A 17,489-nucleotide genomic window follows, 5' to 3' on the forward strand; every position below is an offset into this window, starting at 1 on the left:
CAGTTATAAGGCCGCTGTGGCAGACCTTGATTGTAGTAATCTGTGTTTCAGACTTCTTCTTATCATCTTTACACTGCGTCTGTATTTCCCTTTCTGATGATGCATCATGGTTTCAGACAGAGGGTGAAAAGAGATGCTGCAGCACAGGCAGGATGAGAAAGATAAAGAGCTTTTTCAACATTGAAGCTTGGAGACATGTCACGGTAGAGCCCAGCGTTTCCGCCAGGGGGGCGTCTTGCCGTCATTTGAAAAAAAATGAATAATTAGAGAGAAGATCGAGAGTTTTTATCGCTTGAAATGACGAAAAGGAAAAAGGACATCCCTCTGTTGGAGGGGCAAAGGAGTCTGGTGGGATTCTTTTCGGAGTATTGCAGATCGTTTCACCCCCGCTCTCGGGGTGGACGCCCTCTCAGCCCTGGTCTGGCAGAAACACTGGTAGAGACACTACATACACATATGAACCTACAGATCTTCTTACAACTGTCACACCATGATCACTTTGATATTTTTCAATGATGATGACGACAATAATGGTCCAAAAATGACCTCTCCAATATCGTGAATCAAATCCAATCAGTGAACATAATCCCAGTTAGTTACTCGTTTGAAATCCTGCAGTCCTAGTACACGTTTTTTTTTTTCCTCAGTCTTGTATCTGCCATATTTGAAAGCCTACTTGACTAAGTTTCATTTGTTATTTAAGCTCCGACTCAAGCAACAACGTGGGAACATGTATTCAGAAGTTGAAGGTCTTTACTCAACGGCAGCAGTGAAGAGCCACTCATTCTGTTACTAAAGAGAAGAGAGGAACAGAGGCTTCAATAGCAGACCCTGACCTCTATACACACACACACACACACACACACACACACACACACACACACACACACACACACACACACACACACACACACACACACACACACACACACACACAGGTTCTCTTAGAGGATGTGTGATGGTGTGTCAGATGTGAACATCTTAAGCAATGGGAGTGAAATGCTGGTAAACAGATCAATGACACCGGCCACAGTTTTATCCCAGCTGCTGCTCACAGACGTGTTAACAGCATAGAATGAGGCCGGAGAGAAAAACAACACATCTCGACCAGATTTGACATCCTGGTTAACAGAAAAATAACCACCAACAACTACTGATAATCGTTAAAGTTGCAGCAATGGCAGGAAATAATGTTTTTGGCCTCGTAAATGTGGTGTTTTTTAAGCTTTCTCTGTTTGATATCATACTGAAGTGAATATATTTAGGGTTTGGACTGACTAAACCAGACCTTTATAGTCATACATTAGGGGTTGAATGGATATTTTCTACTATTTTTTGACATTTTATAGACCTAAAGATGAATGGAGAAAATAGTGAGAAGGTAACTCGGTAGGAAAAATGTACGTTAGATTCCTAATTTGCTCTGAACATAATAATATTTAATTTATTTTTTCGCAAATAGCTTTAACCCTATATTTAAATACTTTTTCATAAACTGGAGTACTTCATAGCTCTTTTATATATAAATTAAATTGTATTAATTTGAATATTGATTCTACATTTGGTTGCTCCTCTATCTGTCCAGATGGAATAATAATAATATTGTTAAATATAATATTATCTTTTAGAGTATCCTTCATACAAGAAATGCAGAACAAAATGCTTTACAATAAATAAGTAAACAATAATAATAGTAAAACATTTTTTAAACCAACTGAATACTTATATTAATAATAAAGTACAATTCACTACCTATATTTGCAGCAGCGTTTCCGCCAGGGGGGCGTCTTGCCGTCATTTGACGCCCTTATTCAGCTCGGAACGCCCTGAACTCGAGCCGAGGGAAGATCGAGATTTTATCGCTTGAAATGACGAAAAGGAAAAAGGACAAGGACATCCCTCTGTTGGAGGGGTAAAGGAGTCTGGTGGGATTCTTTTCGGAGTAATGAAGATCGTTTCCCCGACATCGGCGGTGCCTGCCACAGCACAACACGGAACGAGCGCGATTTGGACGAGATGAGGGCGGAGGGGGCGGTGCTAGTGGAGCACGCACGTGAACTGCGAGCGCCGGAGCCTCGCAGCGGCAAAACTGAGGCTCCGTGGTAAACTGTGATAACATGAAGAGCCGTTTGGGAGAGGCGAAACAGCCGGCGCTTTAAGAGAGCCGAGCCAAATGATCCAGCTCACTAACGTGTAGAAATAGTATCTATAAGGGACGGCTCACTTCAAAACCCCCCTCTCAGCCCTGGTCTGGCGGAAACACTGGTGTCAGCGATGATCCTGCTGTTTTTTCGGGGAGCGGGAAGCCTGTTTTTAGTCAAGCTTTTTTTGTTCTTTCCGGCTCTTTCCCCGCGGAGACTTGTCAGCCTCCTTAATGGAAAAGCAGGAACACAGAAATATTCTCTCCGCGAGCCCAAATATCGACCCTCAAATCGGGTGAGGGAAATAAAACACAAGAGGTTGAGTGTTTTATGGCCCGGTCATCGCTGGGAGATTTTGTCTAAATGAGAAATAGATTTTACCTTTTAGTGTTGCTTGTTTGTTAGCACACGAGTCATTTTTCATGTGGATTGGAGGACGTTAGCGGGTGATTCAGCCTCTGTGGAAAACGTTACAGATGACACAGGAGGCTCCGTCTAAAAGCTTTAAGCAGCTCATTAGAAAAAGAGTAATAGTGCCTTTTTATCCGGAGAAAAAGGGGCTCTAACTTCAAATTTGTGGGGAGAATTTTTTTGTTTTTTGCCTCAATTGGACCATTAAAATAAAATATATATATATTTAATTTAAAGTTGGATTAAAGCTGATTGCAACAGGACGTCCTCATAATGGTATTATAGTACTTCCCTTGGCTTCATTTCATACTAAAACATACTTCACCAATGGCAGAATATCAGCTATGCAACAGATATGAATGTAATTTGTGATCATCCAATTTGAGTGTGATGAAGGGCGGAAAAGGCAGTTTATATTTAGTTGAACTTAAGATGCATTTGTTCCAAAAATCAGACAAATTGTTGTTTTCAACATCGGCTCAATAATTTTCTATCAGTGCATCCCTAATTTACATGCATACACCTGTCTGAAATGGGTTGAAAACCATCAACAAGGTGATGTCGTATCAGAATTTAGAATCAGGTTTATTACCAGGGAGTCCGGCAGTGGCTCAGTCAGTAGGGGCTTGGACTGGGAGCCGTAGGGTCGCCGGTTCAAGTCCCCGACCAGACCTAAATATGGAGTGTGGACTGCTACTTGGAGAGGTCCCAGTTCACCTCCTGGGCCCTGCTGTGGTGCCCTTGAGCAAGGCACCGGACAACCCCCTTCCCCCCTCACTCCCATTGCTCCCTGGGCGCTGTACAATAGCTGCCCACTTCTCCTAGTACTAGACTCCTGGTACTAGACTCCTGGTACTAGACTCCTGGTGCTAGACTCCTGGTACTAGACTCCTAGTACTAGACTACTGGTACTAGACTCCTGGTACTAGACTCCTAGTGCTAGACTCCTGGTGCTAGACTCCTGGTACTAGACTCCTAGTACTAGACTCCTAGTACTAGACTCCTGGTGCTAGACTCCTGGTACTAGACTCCTAGTACTAGACTCCTGGTGCTAGACTCCTGGTGCTAGACTCCTGGTGCTAGACTCCTAGTACTAGACTCCTGGTGCTAGACTCCTAGTACTAGACTCCTAGTACTAGACTCCTAGTGCTAGACTCCTAGTACTAGACTACTGGTACTAGACTCCTGGTACTAGACTCCTAGTGCTAGACTCCTGGTACTAGACTCCTAGTGCTAGACTCCTGGTACTAGACTCCTGGTGCTAGACTCCTGGTACTACACTGCTAGTACTAGACTCCTAGTGCTAGACTCCTGGTGCTAGACTCCTGGTGCTAGACTCCTGGTGCTAGACTCCTAGTACTAGACTCCTAGTGCTAGACTCCTAGTACTAGACTCCTAGTACTAGACTCCTGGTGCTAGACTCCTGGTGCTAGACTCCTGGTGCTAGACTCCTGGTGCTAGACTCCTGGTACTAGACTCCTGGTGCTAGACTCCTGGTGCTAGACTCCTGGTGCTAGACTCCTGGTGCTAGACTCCTGGTACTACACTGCTAGTACTAGACTCCTAGTACTAGACTCCTGGTGCTAGACTCCTGGTGCTAGACTCCTGGTGCTAGACTCCTGGTGCTAGACTCCTGGTGCTAGACTCCTGGTGCTAGACTCCTGGTGCTAGACTCCTGGTACTAGACTCCTGGTGCTAGACTCCTAGTACTAGACTCCTGGTGCTAGACTCCTGGTGCTAGACTCCTGGTGCTAGACTCCTAGTGCTAGACTCCTGGGGCTAGACTCCTGGTACTACACTGCTAGTACTAGACTCCTAGTGCTAGACTCCTGGTGCTAGACTCCTGGTGCTAGACTCCTGGTGCTAGACTCCTAGTACTAGACTCCTAGTGCTAGACTCCTAGTACTAGACTCCTAGTACTAGACTCCTGGTGCTAGACTCCTGGTGCTAGACTCCTGGTGCTAGACTCCTGGTGCTAGACTCCTGGTACTAGACTCCTGGTGCTAGACTCCTGGTGCTAGACTCCTGGTGCTAGACTCCTGGTGCTAGACTCCTGGTACTACACTGCTAGTACTAGACTCCTAGTACTAGACTCCTGGTGCTAGACTCCTGGTGCTAGACTCCTGGTGCTAGACACCTGGTGCTAGACTCCTGGTGCTAGACTCCTGGTGCTAGACTCCTGGTACTAGACTCCTGGTGCTAGACTCCTAGTACTAGACTCCTGGTGCTAGACTCCTGGTGCTAGACTCCTAGTGCTAGACTCCTGGTACTAGACTCCTGGGGCTAGACTCCTGGTGCTAGGCTCCTGGGGCTAGACTCCTGGTGCTAGACTCCTGGTGCTAGACTCCTGGTGCTAGACTCCTGGTGCTAGACTCCTGGTGCTAGACTCCTAGTACTAGACTCCTGGTGCTAGACTCCTGGTGCTAGACTCCTGGTGCTAGACTCCTGGTGCTAGACTCCTGGTACTAGACTCCTGGTGCTAGACTCCTGGTAGACTCCTGGCACTAGAATGGGTTAAAAGCAGAGAACAAATGTCACTGTGTGCTGTGTGCTCTGCATGTGTGACCATTAAAGAGGGTTTGATCCCTCCCCAATTCTTCTAGGTAGGTTGACACGTACGAGGAATTTGACTTGATGTCATGGTGCATACATAAAAGCAAACATTTCAAACACAGATAGAGAATTATTTTAAGAAAGTATGCAGTTCAGATTCCTGTCGTGGCACGAAGTCAGGGGTTAAAAGTGCATTGTAGGTCACAGGAGAGCTCGTTTTACTTTCCCCCCCTACTGTGCGGTCGGTAATGACTCTGGGGAACGTAGTAACACCCCCCCCTCTCTCTCTCTCTCCTTCTTACACACACATAACACACACACACACTCCTGAACCTGCAGGAGATCAGGAGAGTGTGGCCTGGGGGAGGCTAAAGGGAAAACCTGGAGTGGAATATGATCTTAGGACGGCAACCTCAATTGGAATTTTTAAAAGTGAATTAAAGACTTAATTTGGCTTATCATTTTTAGTAGTATCACTGTTCATGTTCTTGTTTTTACATCTTGTAATTATGTTCCTCATTTGTTATTGTGATTTTTTTTACTTACTCTTTGCGTCAAGCATGAAAGGTGGCGGTGCTATATAAATAAAGTTTATTATTATTATAAGCTTAATTTGTATTTTCCGATTTGACAGAAAATAGAATACAAACAGTTCTACAGTAATGACTCTGTACACACACTGAAACAACTGAAGAATTGACTCTAATTAAATGTATTATGTAAACAGATTTCACTTAACTGTATTAGTTTAGTTGAAAGCAATACTTTTAAGTTTAAATAGGTTCAACGTAATGTTATTGCTTTCAACTAACCTAATACAGTGATGGGAAATCTGTTGACATAATACATTTAATTGAAGTCAATGCTTCAGTTGTTTCAGTGTAAGTAGAAAATACACTTTATGACAAAGGCAATCAGAGTTGCATACCACAGCATCCTCTTGATATTAGTATATATGTATTCATTTTTCAGTCATTATTATTATCAGAATTAGGTTTATTACCAGGTAGGTTTACACGTACATGGAATTTGACTTGGTGTCGCGGTGCATAAAAACAAGAATTAAAAACACAGGTAGAAAAATATAACAGTATTTACATTGGAATGGAATAAGAACAATCTATCTTTGATAGTGACCGCCCTGCAGCCTGTTGATCTCCCCACACACACACACACACACACACACACACACGCACACGCGCGCATATATTTTCACACACCACCCTCCCCCCTTTTTTACACCCTCCTAGTCTCCTTTCACTGTCATTCATTCAGTGCCAAAGCCTGCTGCTTTATTAAAGCCCAGGAAGAGCGAGTTCTGGCCCGGGTTCAAACAGCAGTGCAGCTGGGACCTGTTACATTTTCGGCAGACTGCCCTCTCTCCGTCTCGCTGGCTATAAATAGCACCCGGTGGTTGTCTCCCTTAACCAAGGAAAAGAGGTTTTTGTGGGAGGAAGAAAAAAAAACACACACACACAGATTAATAACCGTGGGAAGCAATGAAAGCTTTGTGTCTGCTTTCTGAGGTCAGCGGGCCAGGAGGTGTTGCTACTTCAAAAGACCCTCATTGTGGCGCGTACTTTCAGACGCCGCTGGGGTTGAATGGAAACACGGGCTGCCAGCGGTGAGATTTAGTTTATTTGTTTATAGTGTCGTGGACAGTACCCATTGATCAACTGTCACACAAAACAGTAACAGCTTTAGCCAACATTGCTAATTTCCAGCTGTTGTCCCCGGCCAGATGATAATTGGACAGATGGCATGACATTGCGCTAACCAGACAGCCCTGGTTTGAGGTTTTTTTCCTGATTTCCAGCAGAGGAACACTTCAGAGTGGTGCTGTGGTGAAGTATTTTTTCAAGCCCATCTGAAGTTAGCATCACGACTTAAAGCTAATGGGATTTTCATCCACTGGATTTTTAAATGTTGCAGGAAATAAGCTCTGAGGCAAACAAATGTTTATGAATAGAATAGAATAGAATCCTTTATTGTCAGTATACAGGTACAATGAGATGAGTTACTCCTTTTTCCTGTGACTCTTGTGTTCATATCCAGAACACATCGCACACATATCAACATTGAAGGCGTTGAACTAGGGCTGTGCAATTAATCGTATTTTAATCTCGATTACGATTTTGGCTTGCAACGATTACGAAAACAACGTAATCGAAATAAAACGATTATTTTTATAAAAAAAAAAAAAATTGTTATTTTTTTTATTTTTCAGTTGAATTATACTTAAAGTTCAGGGTAATCAACTGTTAAAAACATACTGTTCACATTTTTGTTTCAATAAATGGATGTTTTCAAAGTAAATGGATAATCGTTTTTAATAATCGTGATATCAATTATTGACCAAAATAATCGTGATTAGGATTTTTGCCATAATCGCACAGCCCTACGTTGAACACACCTGTTTACACACATTTCACACTTTGTGTCTTTATTGTGGTTTTGGTAAAGATTTGAATTAATTGTGAAGCCCTACTCAGCCATAACCTCTTCAAAGAGCCAATGTGTGCCCGGAGTGAGGAGGCAGGAACGGTTTAATCAATCATTCTTTACAGTTGCATTGTGGGAGATGTAGGATTGTGTATTGGTAGAGCTTGACTCGAGGCTTAAAGTCGGGATATTTAAGATCCTTCAATGTGTTTGGAAGCTGAATTGCAATCACCAGAAGTAAAAAGCTAACGTTACACTGTAAAGAAACTACATCACGCTCAAATGACTTCATGTCACCACCGCTAAGCTAAAGGCGGCTAACGTCTGGCGTGACGACATCAACAGTGGGGTATTTATGTCGTAGAACATAAAATACGTCAAATGTAAAGTTGATTTATGCCAATATAACATGTGCAGCAAGTGATCCGGGTTTTGTTTGAAACCAGAAACACTTTCACCCAAAGCTTAAACGATATTAATCTTCAGAAGTTCTCTCATAAATCTCCAAAGATCACCAAATGTTAGGTGGCTGCCATGTGTAATGAAAATGTGAAAACGTCTTAAGCTTGTGTTAGCCATAGACCACAGACTATTTCTATCCTATCCTGTTTTCATTTGTATTTACTTGCACTATTTGATCAGTTTTATTGTGTTGCACTGTTGGAGGAGCCTGTGACCTAAGATTTTCATTCGTACATATCTACACTGTAGCTATGTACGAATGACAATAAAAGCCTTGAATCTTCTTTCAGCTGTATAAACAAAACACATTTAAACATCTTTGACTTTGAGAGTGAGGACCCAGAAGTGTCAAAATGCGGACTACATTTTTTTAGGACTCATTCCTGCTACCCTATAGCAGCTTTCGAATTGTGTTTATTTTTGTTTCGCTCGAGGGGTGTTGGGATTCCACCAGCCTCATCTCTTATGTACACACACACCCCCCCCCCCCCCCACACACACACACACCCCCCCCCACACACACACACACACTTCATGACCTTGGCTCCAGCTGTTGACAGGAGAAGCTACCTCATTACAACCCTCCGTCTCCCCCTCCTCTACTCTCAGTTTCCCTCCCTCGCTCAGTAGCCAAAAAAAAAGGCCACGTGGATCTCCCTCAGTCCAAACAGGGCCAAGGTCATCGCCCCAGCCAACAACAAACCCTGACACCACAGACACATCCACTTCCTTACGCTTATTTTCATAGAAACCCTCCCTGTAACAGAATCCACCCACTGGCACAATGATCTGCCGGGCAGGGAAACGCTCCTGGCGGATATAGTGGGCTCATTCATTCATTCATGGCCAATTTCTTCCCTTTCTAGTAAGGAAAGTAAATCCACTACTATTTTTTTTTGTAATACCTCCCCCATCTGCTTTTTGTTCTGTGCTTTGATTATGCTGTGACGGTTTATGAGATGATGCTTGCACGACACAATGGTACTCGTTTGTGTTCATTGCTGAGTAATGCTTTTTAAAGAAAATAAACCCCACTTAAAAGGCTCCAAAATAACCCTTCTAACGTTTTGCCGTCACATTACTGGATTGAGAACAATATCCTATCCGCTGCATCATTATGGAGCTCGTTATAGTTTGGCTGCACCGTCCAATAAAAGCAATACAACACATAAACATAACCATCAGCCAACAAATCCAATGACAGACCCTAACCCTCAATTCAGAGCTTTTCCATCCACTTTTTCAGCTGATTTAAAGTCCCCTATTATACTGGTTTTCATCAATATATTACAGGTCTCAGATATATACAGAGCCTGTCTCTGATTGGCTGAAACACCAAACAGATCATTGCAGCATTACCCATAATCCCTTCTGTTTCAGCCCTGTTTCAAAAGTGCCGATTCTCTGTCTGTTACTTTAGATGAAAATAAGGAGCTCCTCCCCACGCCCCTCTGAGAGAGATTTGGTTAAAAAAAAACACAAGAGGCGCGTTCACACCGGAGTACTTTAACCCGTACTTTTCCCGTTTAGTTCCGATAGTGCCTGGAATTTTGCGTTCACACCAAAAAGAGAACTTAGTTCAGAGAACTTTTACCCCCATGTTTGTTGCCTGCTAGAGAGGTGGTACTATCCTGGGGAGAAAAAAGTACCAATTTCTGATTGGCTGGGTGAATTGCAAACCACGCACCGTAAAACTCTGAAAAGTTTTGTGAAGCCGCCATTTTATTTGCTGGCATTAGCATTATTAGCATTAGCATTAGCCCAGCGCACCAACAGAGAGAGACTAACTTATGGCAACACAAAAATAAAACATGGGAGCGGTGGAGATGAGGAGGTGTCGGCGTTCTGGCGATTTACTCTGAAGGCTTCAGTAGAAGCTGCTGGGAGTCCCAGCAGCTTCTACTGAAGCCAGTCCCCAACTCCGGGGACTTCCGGCCGGGGACTTCGGGTGGCAGTATACGCCGTGAAGTTGTTTGCGGCCTGCCAGTAAACCCAAAGCAGAAGAAGAAGAAGTGACGTCAGCGGCTTAATTTGTCTAATCTTCCCTCAGGGACTTAGGTGTGAACTCGATCGGCTCTTAGTTCCATGGGGGAACTAAGAGCTGGGAACTAAGTACGGCAAAGTACTTGGTGTGAAAGCGGTTATTGGTGCTCTAGGAGGAGATTCAGGTGATGAGATGGGGGGGGGGGGTACCTTGGTTGGTGATTGGCTAATGGTTACACAAGCCAAAACATCGTTATGACATAAAGTGGCCAAAATCTGACCAGCTCATTTTCAGACAGGTTTTTATAAAAATGGATCAGGACAAAAAGAGAAAGATTCTTTGTTCCTGAAACTTTCAGAATCTCTTTACACAGAACTACATGTTGATGTAGAGACATGAAGAAGAGGGGACACATGTTGATGTAGAAGAGACATGAAGAAGAGGGGACACATGTTGATGTAGAAGAGACATGAAGAAGAGGGGACACATGTTGATGTAGAAGAGACATGAAGAAGTGGATTTTGCATAATAGGTGACCTTTAAACACTGAATTTTCTTTCTGTGTGTCCTCCAGCCTCCGAGCCCAATGGAGCAAGTAGGGAAAATGCGTGGCCAGCCATCATATGGAGGACCCAACCCTTACTCCCAGCAGCAGCAAGGCCCTCCAGCAGGTCCTGGTCCCCAGCAAGGAGGCTCCTATCCTGGGCAAGGATACGGACCTCCAGGCCCTCAGAGGTATCCAATGGGGATGCAGAACCGAACGCCTGGCGCTATGGGCGGCATGCAGTACGGACAACAGGTCAGTAACTATTGATTTAGATTATGTTAGAAAAATATCACTCGTCCCCGGCTTGAGCTTCAATCTCAGGATCCATGTATTTATGATCCTCTCAAGAATGGAAGTAGTCATATACAGAGCATACAGTCAGCATGTCGTTGTGTCCCTGGGCAAGACACTTCACCCCAAATTGCTCCTGTGGGGATTGTCCACACTATTGAGTATGTAAGTCGCTTTGGATAGACATGTTTGGAGTGACATGTAATGTAATTTGGTACAACTAGTTCCTGAACAGTGTCCTTCACATGCTGATATACAAGAGAGGGAGTTACACAGTCACAAGATGGAGGAATGCCGGTTCTTGTTATCATACATCCTGTCATGAACCAAATACTGAGTTTTTTCTCAAATGTTGGCTTTTTTCTGAAAATCTCAGAATCCTGATTTTTTTTTTTGCTCAAAATTATGACTTTTTCTTAAAATATCAAAATTATGACTTTTTCTCAAAATCTGAAAATTATGATTTTCTCAAAAATCTGAAAATTATGACTTTTTCTAAAAAAATCTGACTTTTTCCTCAAAATTATGACTTTTTCTCAAAATTATGACTTTTTCTGAATACTTAAAAATGTTAATAATCACTACACCGGCTTGAGCTTCAATCTCAGGATCCAAGTATCTATTATCCTCTCAAGAATGGAAGTAGTCATCACATACAGAGCATCAACTAGTTCCTGAACAGTGTCCTTCACATGCTGATATCCAAGAGAGGGAGTTACACAGTCACAAGATGGAGGAATAGAAAGCAGTATTCAATGTTTACTTCAGATTAGCTCCACGTCAGAAATGAGCATGCTTGTCGTTAAAAAAAATAAAAAGTGGGATTGTTTCCTTAAAGGCACATTTTGCTTCGATTTTACAGTGAAGCTAATGGGTGTAGCTGTACCTAAAGCAAAGTTAGACTTAAGAACTACCTCTCATTGATCCTCAAATATCCAAACCAAGTCATTGGAGAGCCCAACAAAACCAAAAATAAGCTTATTTTCCACCTGCAACCAAAACTCCACTGAAGGAGACTCAAAGTGAGAAACCATACATTTTTCTCCGACTGATTTGCTTCCATGCCTGTAAGTTGGGATAAAAAAAATGCAGGTTGTTTATACATGCACAGTGGGCAGCACTTCCTGACAGCGTAGTCCAATTATTTAAAAACATCCAGTTTGCCGTAGCCACTTACTCATATCTCTACCCTACTTGAACCCTCCGGCATGCAGTCGGTCTTAACAGACAAACGCATGCAGGGAATCCCGTAGAGTGAAGCTGTCTGAGGTCTCGTGCCCATTGTGTGTTGTGATTATCTCATACTGGCCTGCCTGGTGTCTGACCGTGGACTCGATAAGTGCCCTGCGGAGAAGGAAAAAAGACTTCCCTTCCCTTTTGTCGGATACAATACAGCCACTTCATGTTGTTTTAAAATGTGTGCCGATCCTTTTACTATCTTGAACGCTCAAGTAGCTGCTCCCAAAATAACACGTGGCTTTTTTTTTATTGTTATCTCCCTCCTCTGCATCTTTGTATTACTGTGTTTCCTTACAAGGTCAGGCCTTTCTCCTCCTGTGCTCCTTCAGAGTAATGAAACGAATATGTTGTATTGAAAGGCTTTTCCGCTCGCTGGATTGCGTAGGAAAATGAAAAGGGCTCATGCTGAAAGTTCAAGGAGATGAAGTCTGAACTCAATTTTTATTCCCACAGATTTTAAAGCGATACACCGAGTCATTCTGACACTTGGATGTATGTTTTTTTTTCCCCTCGTGTGATTTGACTGATCAGTTTATAGAGAGGAACACACTTATTTTCTCTCACACACATAGCGGTAGTCTTTCCCTTTTTAATCTGTGAGTAAGATGAAGAGATGCTCTTATTTCTCCGCTGAGAATATGAAAAACCAAAGAGGTGACTTTGAATTTAGGTTATTTTTACATATTTTCTCAGCTCCAGAGAGCATCCTGTCAGCGTTCAGGTACTGATTGATATTCCACAGAGAGGCTCAGGATAGTAAACCTGTAGTAAGAGAAAAAGCTGTTTATGTTGGAGGCAATTAAACTCTGTTGGGTTATATTTACTCGCATATCTGTTCTACCCCTTCATACACTGATCTACCTTTGATCCTGACTAGGAAATGGGATGCTAAAATATATATTTTTTTATAACGCAGATCTTTGTGAATTTCCATTATACTTACTCTACGCCTTGAATAAAGTGTTATGAGCCAGACAAGCATGCATGTATTTTTGGTTGTTTTACAAATAGCTTTTATTCAGTTTTATTTAATATCAGAGTATGTAGGCCTAAAGCTGATGGAAGTTTGTTGTGTTAGGACAGGGGTGCCCACACTTTTTCAGCTTGGGATCTACTTTTAAAATGTCCAAGTCAAAGTGATGTACCTACAGGGCCGCAAGTCATGTGGTGAGGCCCTCTGTTGTGTCGCGAGCGGGGGGTGGTGCTAGTGGACTGCGTGCACCGGAACCTCGCAGAGACACTGTGGCACGCTTACACTTATTGCGCCACATTTGCGCTTCAGATGAGGAGGTGATCTGCGTGTTGGGAGGGTCTGTCTACCTACGTTAAGAATGCTAAACATATATTTATTTATATATATATACTGAGTATACCTTATCTTGGTGTATACCTTGCATAACTGCATGAACCCGTATGGCACAATACAACTCGGTACATTTTTGGTCATTACGTCAATTTTTTACCCTTTCTTTAGTAGAATTGTATAAATTGGAAGGCTAACGAGGTGATCAGCTCGCTGGTGATTTGCAGCTGGAGCGGTTGACCGCGCATGCGTGGTGAACTGCGTGTTAGAAAAGATGAGATCTCAGACTGGCTTACCAGTACGTCAATCAAGTGGCAAACGCCATAGTAAGGATGGATGATAGGCTAACCTTTTTATTTTTTTTCAATGCCATGCGATCTACCCACACTACCTGGGGTATATACGTTGATCAACGTATTGGGCACCCCTGTGTTAGGAGGTACGGTGTAGGCTCGACAGGACTTTTTTGAATTTGTTATAGCCATCTTTTCAATAGAAGATTAAAATCTAAATGCATTACTAATTGTGTTCTTTATATTAAATCAGTCATTTTAAGTTCAACAATAATCACAGATAATATTTGTCCTATATATCCGGGACATTGAAATCTTCTCGGACACGTTGACTGGCAACACTTTGCAATCATTTTTGGTTAGGATAATCAAAGCGTGAAATATCCCATACCTTAAACTAATAGTTATGTTTGTCATCAAATAAAATATTCAAAGGGGGGGTTGTTGATCAGAGTTTGAAAGCTAGAGTGAATAAGTGAGTTTTGTACCAGGTTTCTTGTAGTTTGTTCCAGATATTTGGAGCACAATAACTGAACGCTATGCATATTACACATATCGGACATGAAACAATACACAACAATAAATGTTAATGTAATTATTCAACACTTTAGCAAATCTGTTATCCTCTTTGTGTTAAGTGTACACACACATCAGCAGAACATGCTCATCACCATTGAATGATTTGAAAGCAGCAAACAAACTGTTTAATTTGATTTATTTGTAGGTATGTTCAAGATGAAGTCTTGTTGGCAAAGATCTTGAATAAAATTGGAGAAATCCATTGCTTTTATCAGCTTTCAGCGGCACTTGTCTGCAACAGTTATTACTGTGGACAATACCCACATATCATCCCGTGCCTTCAAGTTTCAAGTTTTCAAGGCTTTTATTGCCATGTGTGCATAGCTACAGTGTAGTTATGACAATGAACATCTTAGCTCACAGGCTCCTCCATCAGTGCAACACAACAAAACAGATAAAATGGTACAGGTAAATAAAATATAATATAATATAATAGAAACAGTGCAGAATAGTCTATATACAGAAATTGGAATATTGAGATATATATATATATATATAAGTTGCAAACAGATGAATGTTATGGATGTTCTTTCAAAAGTTCAGGTGTTTAACAGTCTTATGTCCTGTGGGATGAAACTGTCCCCGAGTCTGGTGGTTTTAGTCCCAAACGGTGATGGGGGTCTTTGATAATCCGGAGGGCTTTCTTCCTGTGCCGCTGGGAGTAAAGATCCTCCATGGATGGATCCTGGTGATGTGCTGTGCAGTTTTCACCACCCTCTTAAACTAAATGTTCTGTTTTCTCCTCCAGATGTCAGGTTATGGTCAGCAGGGTCCCGGGGGCTACAGCCAGCAGGGTCAGGCTTACTACGCTCAGCACGGCGCCCCCCCCCACCCTGCCCAACAACAACAACAACAACAACAACAGCAGCCTCCTTACGCAGGCCAGCCTCAGGGCGTCTCTGGAGCTCCGTACCCTCAACAGGGACACCCATCGCAGCCCTCTGGACAACACGGACAACCAGGAGCCCCTTACCAACAACCCCAAGGTCCCCATGGCCCTCCTCAAGGTCAACCTCCCTACAACCAGCCCCCCCAAACTCAGCCTGGACAGCCAAACTACGTTCCTCCTCCACAGGCTCAACAGGGACCAGGACCCCAAAGTCAACAGGGTCCACAAGGTCAACCTGGCTATCAACAGCCTCCTGGAGCAGGGCAACCCCCACAGCAAAGCCCACAGCAGAGCCCCCAACAACAACAACAACAACAGCCCCCACAACAACAACAACAACAACCAGGAGGAACACCGTCTCAAGCCCAGCAACCTCCAGGTCACGGGCAACAGGCGCAACAGGGGCAACAGGCGCAACAGGGGCAACAGGGGCAACAGGGGCAACAGGGGCAACAGGCGCAACAGGGGCAACAGGCGCAACAGGGGCAACATTCCCCTTATTCCCATACTCCCCCTCTTCAACAGCCACCACAACAACAACAACAGTCTCCATATCAGAGGTTCCCCCCTCCTCCACAGGTAATAACACCTCACACTGCTGCTGGGAATTAACATGTGTTTAGGATGCACCTTTTTAACAAACGGTACAAGGGGATTTACTAACCAAAACAATAAAACTAACACAAATGACGAGTATATAAAACGCAAGAAATCGAATGACAAAATATGAAAAAGCCGAACCATCAGATAAATAGAAAGCATAAAGCCGTCAGTGAACATCCAGATCAACCCCTGAACTTATAGAAGGATTATAATAAAATGTATAGCAGGGGTTTTTCTCGAATAAGGGCGCTAACGTCACTTCCGGCCAAAAACAATGCTTTCTAGCAAAGTGGGAAATGAATAGTGTCGTCTTGTCTTAAAGTCATACATTGCACCTCAAACAACAAATAAACCCAGAGTTACGGTTTCTTTACCTCCTCTACAGAAAAAAGGACGGTAAAAGAAACTCAGAAATCTCAGTTTCAGTGTAAAATTCTAGCACCCATCCCCTATTTATTCTGCGTGAAAACAAAGCTGTCTCTGCCGTCTGACGCTTTATTCGACACTCATTTCATATCTTTTTTTAGTAATAATTATACAGTTTTTGACAAACAGAAATGTTGTTTGCTAGCATCACTTTAACATTTATGGGGAACATCTGCATTTTGGTATGAGGGCACAGACCTTAAAGGGGACTTATCATGCAAAATGCACTTTGGGTACGTGGGTACAACAGAGCTGATCCAGATTTGCTGGCGATATGATGTAATATCGGTGGCGGACGCACAGAAAGTTGCTATCAGAAACAATGCCTGACGTGTTTTGGACGTAATCTCGTCTGTGTTTACATTAGCAAGCATCGCTAACACTCAGAGCTAACCTGTACTGGAGAGCACATGTGTTTTTAAAAAGCAGGAAATAAAAAAAGGAATTCACCTTGTGGTAAAACCTGCAAGAGAAAAATTATTTAAGCTCCATACTGTTTCAGAAATAATCCTTGATGTGGTTTAGAACAGGATGGTGTTTTATCACAGTAGAATGTAACTTAATCTCCGGTATAATTCTGATCAGGCATTTTTTTCAAGCTAAGGACCCAAAATCCGCGTTTCTCTAACAGGGCTGGAACCAAGCCCCCAGGAAGTGCGCCGGACTCTGAGGAAAATATTCGTTGTGGCCAAACGGCGGTACTACACTTCAGTATCAGTCGCTGGGCCCGGAAACACTATTTCCCATTGACTAACATTGGGAAAGAGACGCCTGTAAATCGTTGGATAATTTTTTTTAAACTAAATAAACTACCCAGTTTTAACATTTGTATAGCCCTTATTAAAACATTCGGTCCTCAAATTGTAAAATGTGCTAATAACGTTATTCTGAGAGTTATTTTCCTCTGCATTATGAACGCGCATCTAACCCACGGGACCGCGCCGCCCGGCACGTTCATGTGACGTTTTCAGTACTACATGAGTTTTACCTTTACCCATGGATGCACAATAAGAACGGATTATATGATTATATGAATACTTTCGTGACGTTTCGCTCTCTCAAAAGTTGGGCCATTTTGTCTTCATGCGCCAATGAGCAACTCTCATAGGAATGAACGAGGCCCCCGCCTCCCACGCTGTATCCAGTTCTTATTATTAGAGATGTCCCGATCCGATCACGTGATCGGGGATCGGAGCCGATCACGTGATTTTCAAAAGATCGGAATCGGGAGAAAAAAATCGGAAATCGGGAATTATTATTATTATTATTATTTTTTTTTTTAATAAAATATTTTTATTTTATTTAATGTTACAAAACAAAAATGAC

General features: G+C 42.8%; 1 protein-coding gene across 1 annotated transcript in view; it reads left to right on the forward strand.

The window, feature by feature from the left end:
• Positions 1 to 17,489, forward strand: part of LOC117482858 (AT-rich interactive domain-containing protein 1A-like) — a 62,172-nt gene that overhangs the window by 20,500 nt on the left and 24,183 nt on the right. The window contains 2 exon segments of the mRNA XM_034131083.1: positions 10,568 to 10,792; positions 14,994 to 15,713. Coding sequence (XP_033986974.1) covers positions 10,568 to 10,792; positions 14,994 to 15,713 — 945 coding nt within the window.

This window comes from Trematomus bernacchii, unplaced genomic scaffold, assembly GCF_902827165.1.
Source record: "Trematomus bernacchii unplaced genomic scaffold, fTreBer1.1, whole genome shotgun sequence".
Classification (NCBI taxonomy): Eukaryota; Metazoa; Chordata; class Actinopteri; order Perciformes; family Nototheniidae; genus Trematomus; species Trematomus bernacchii.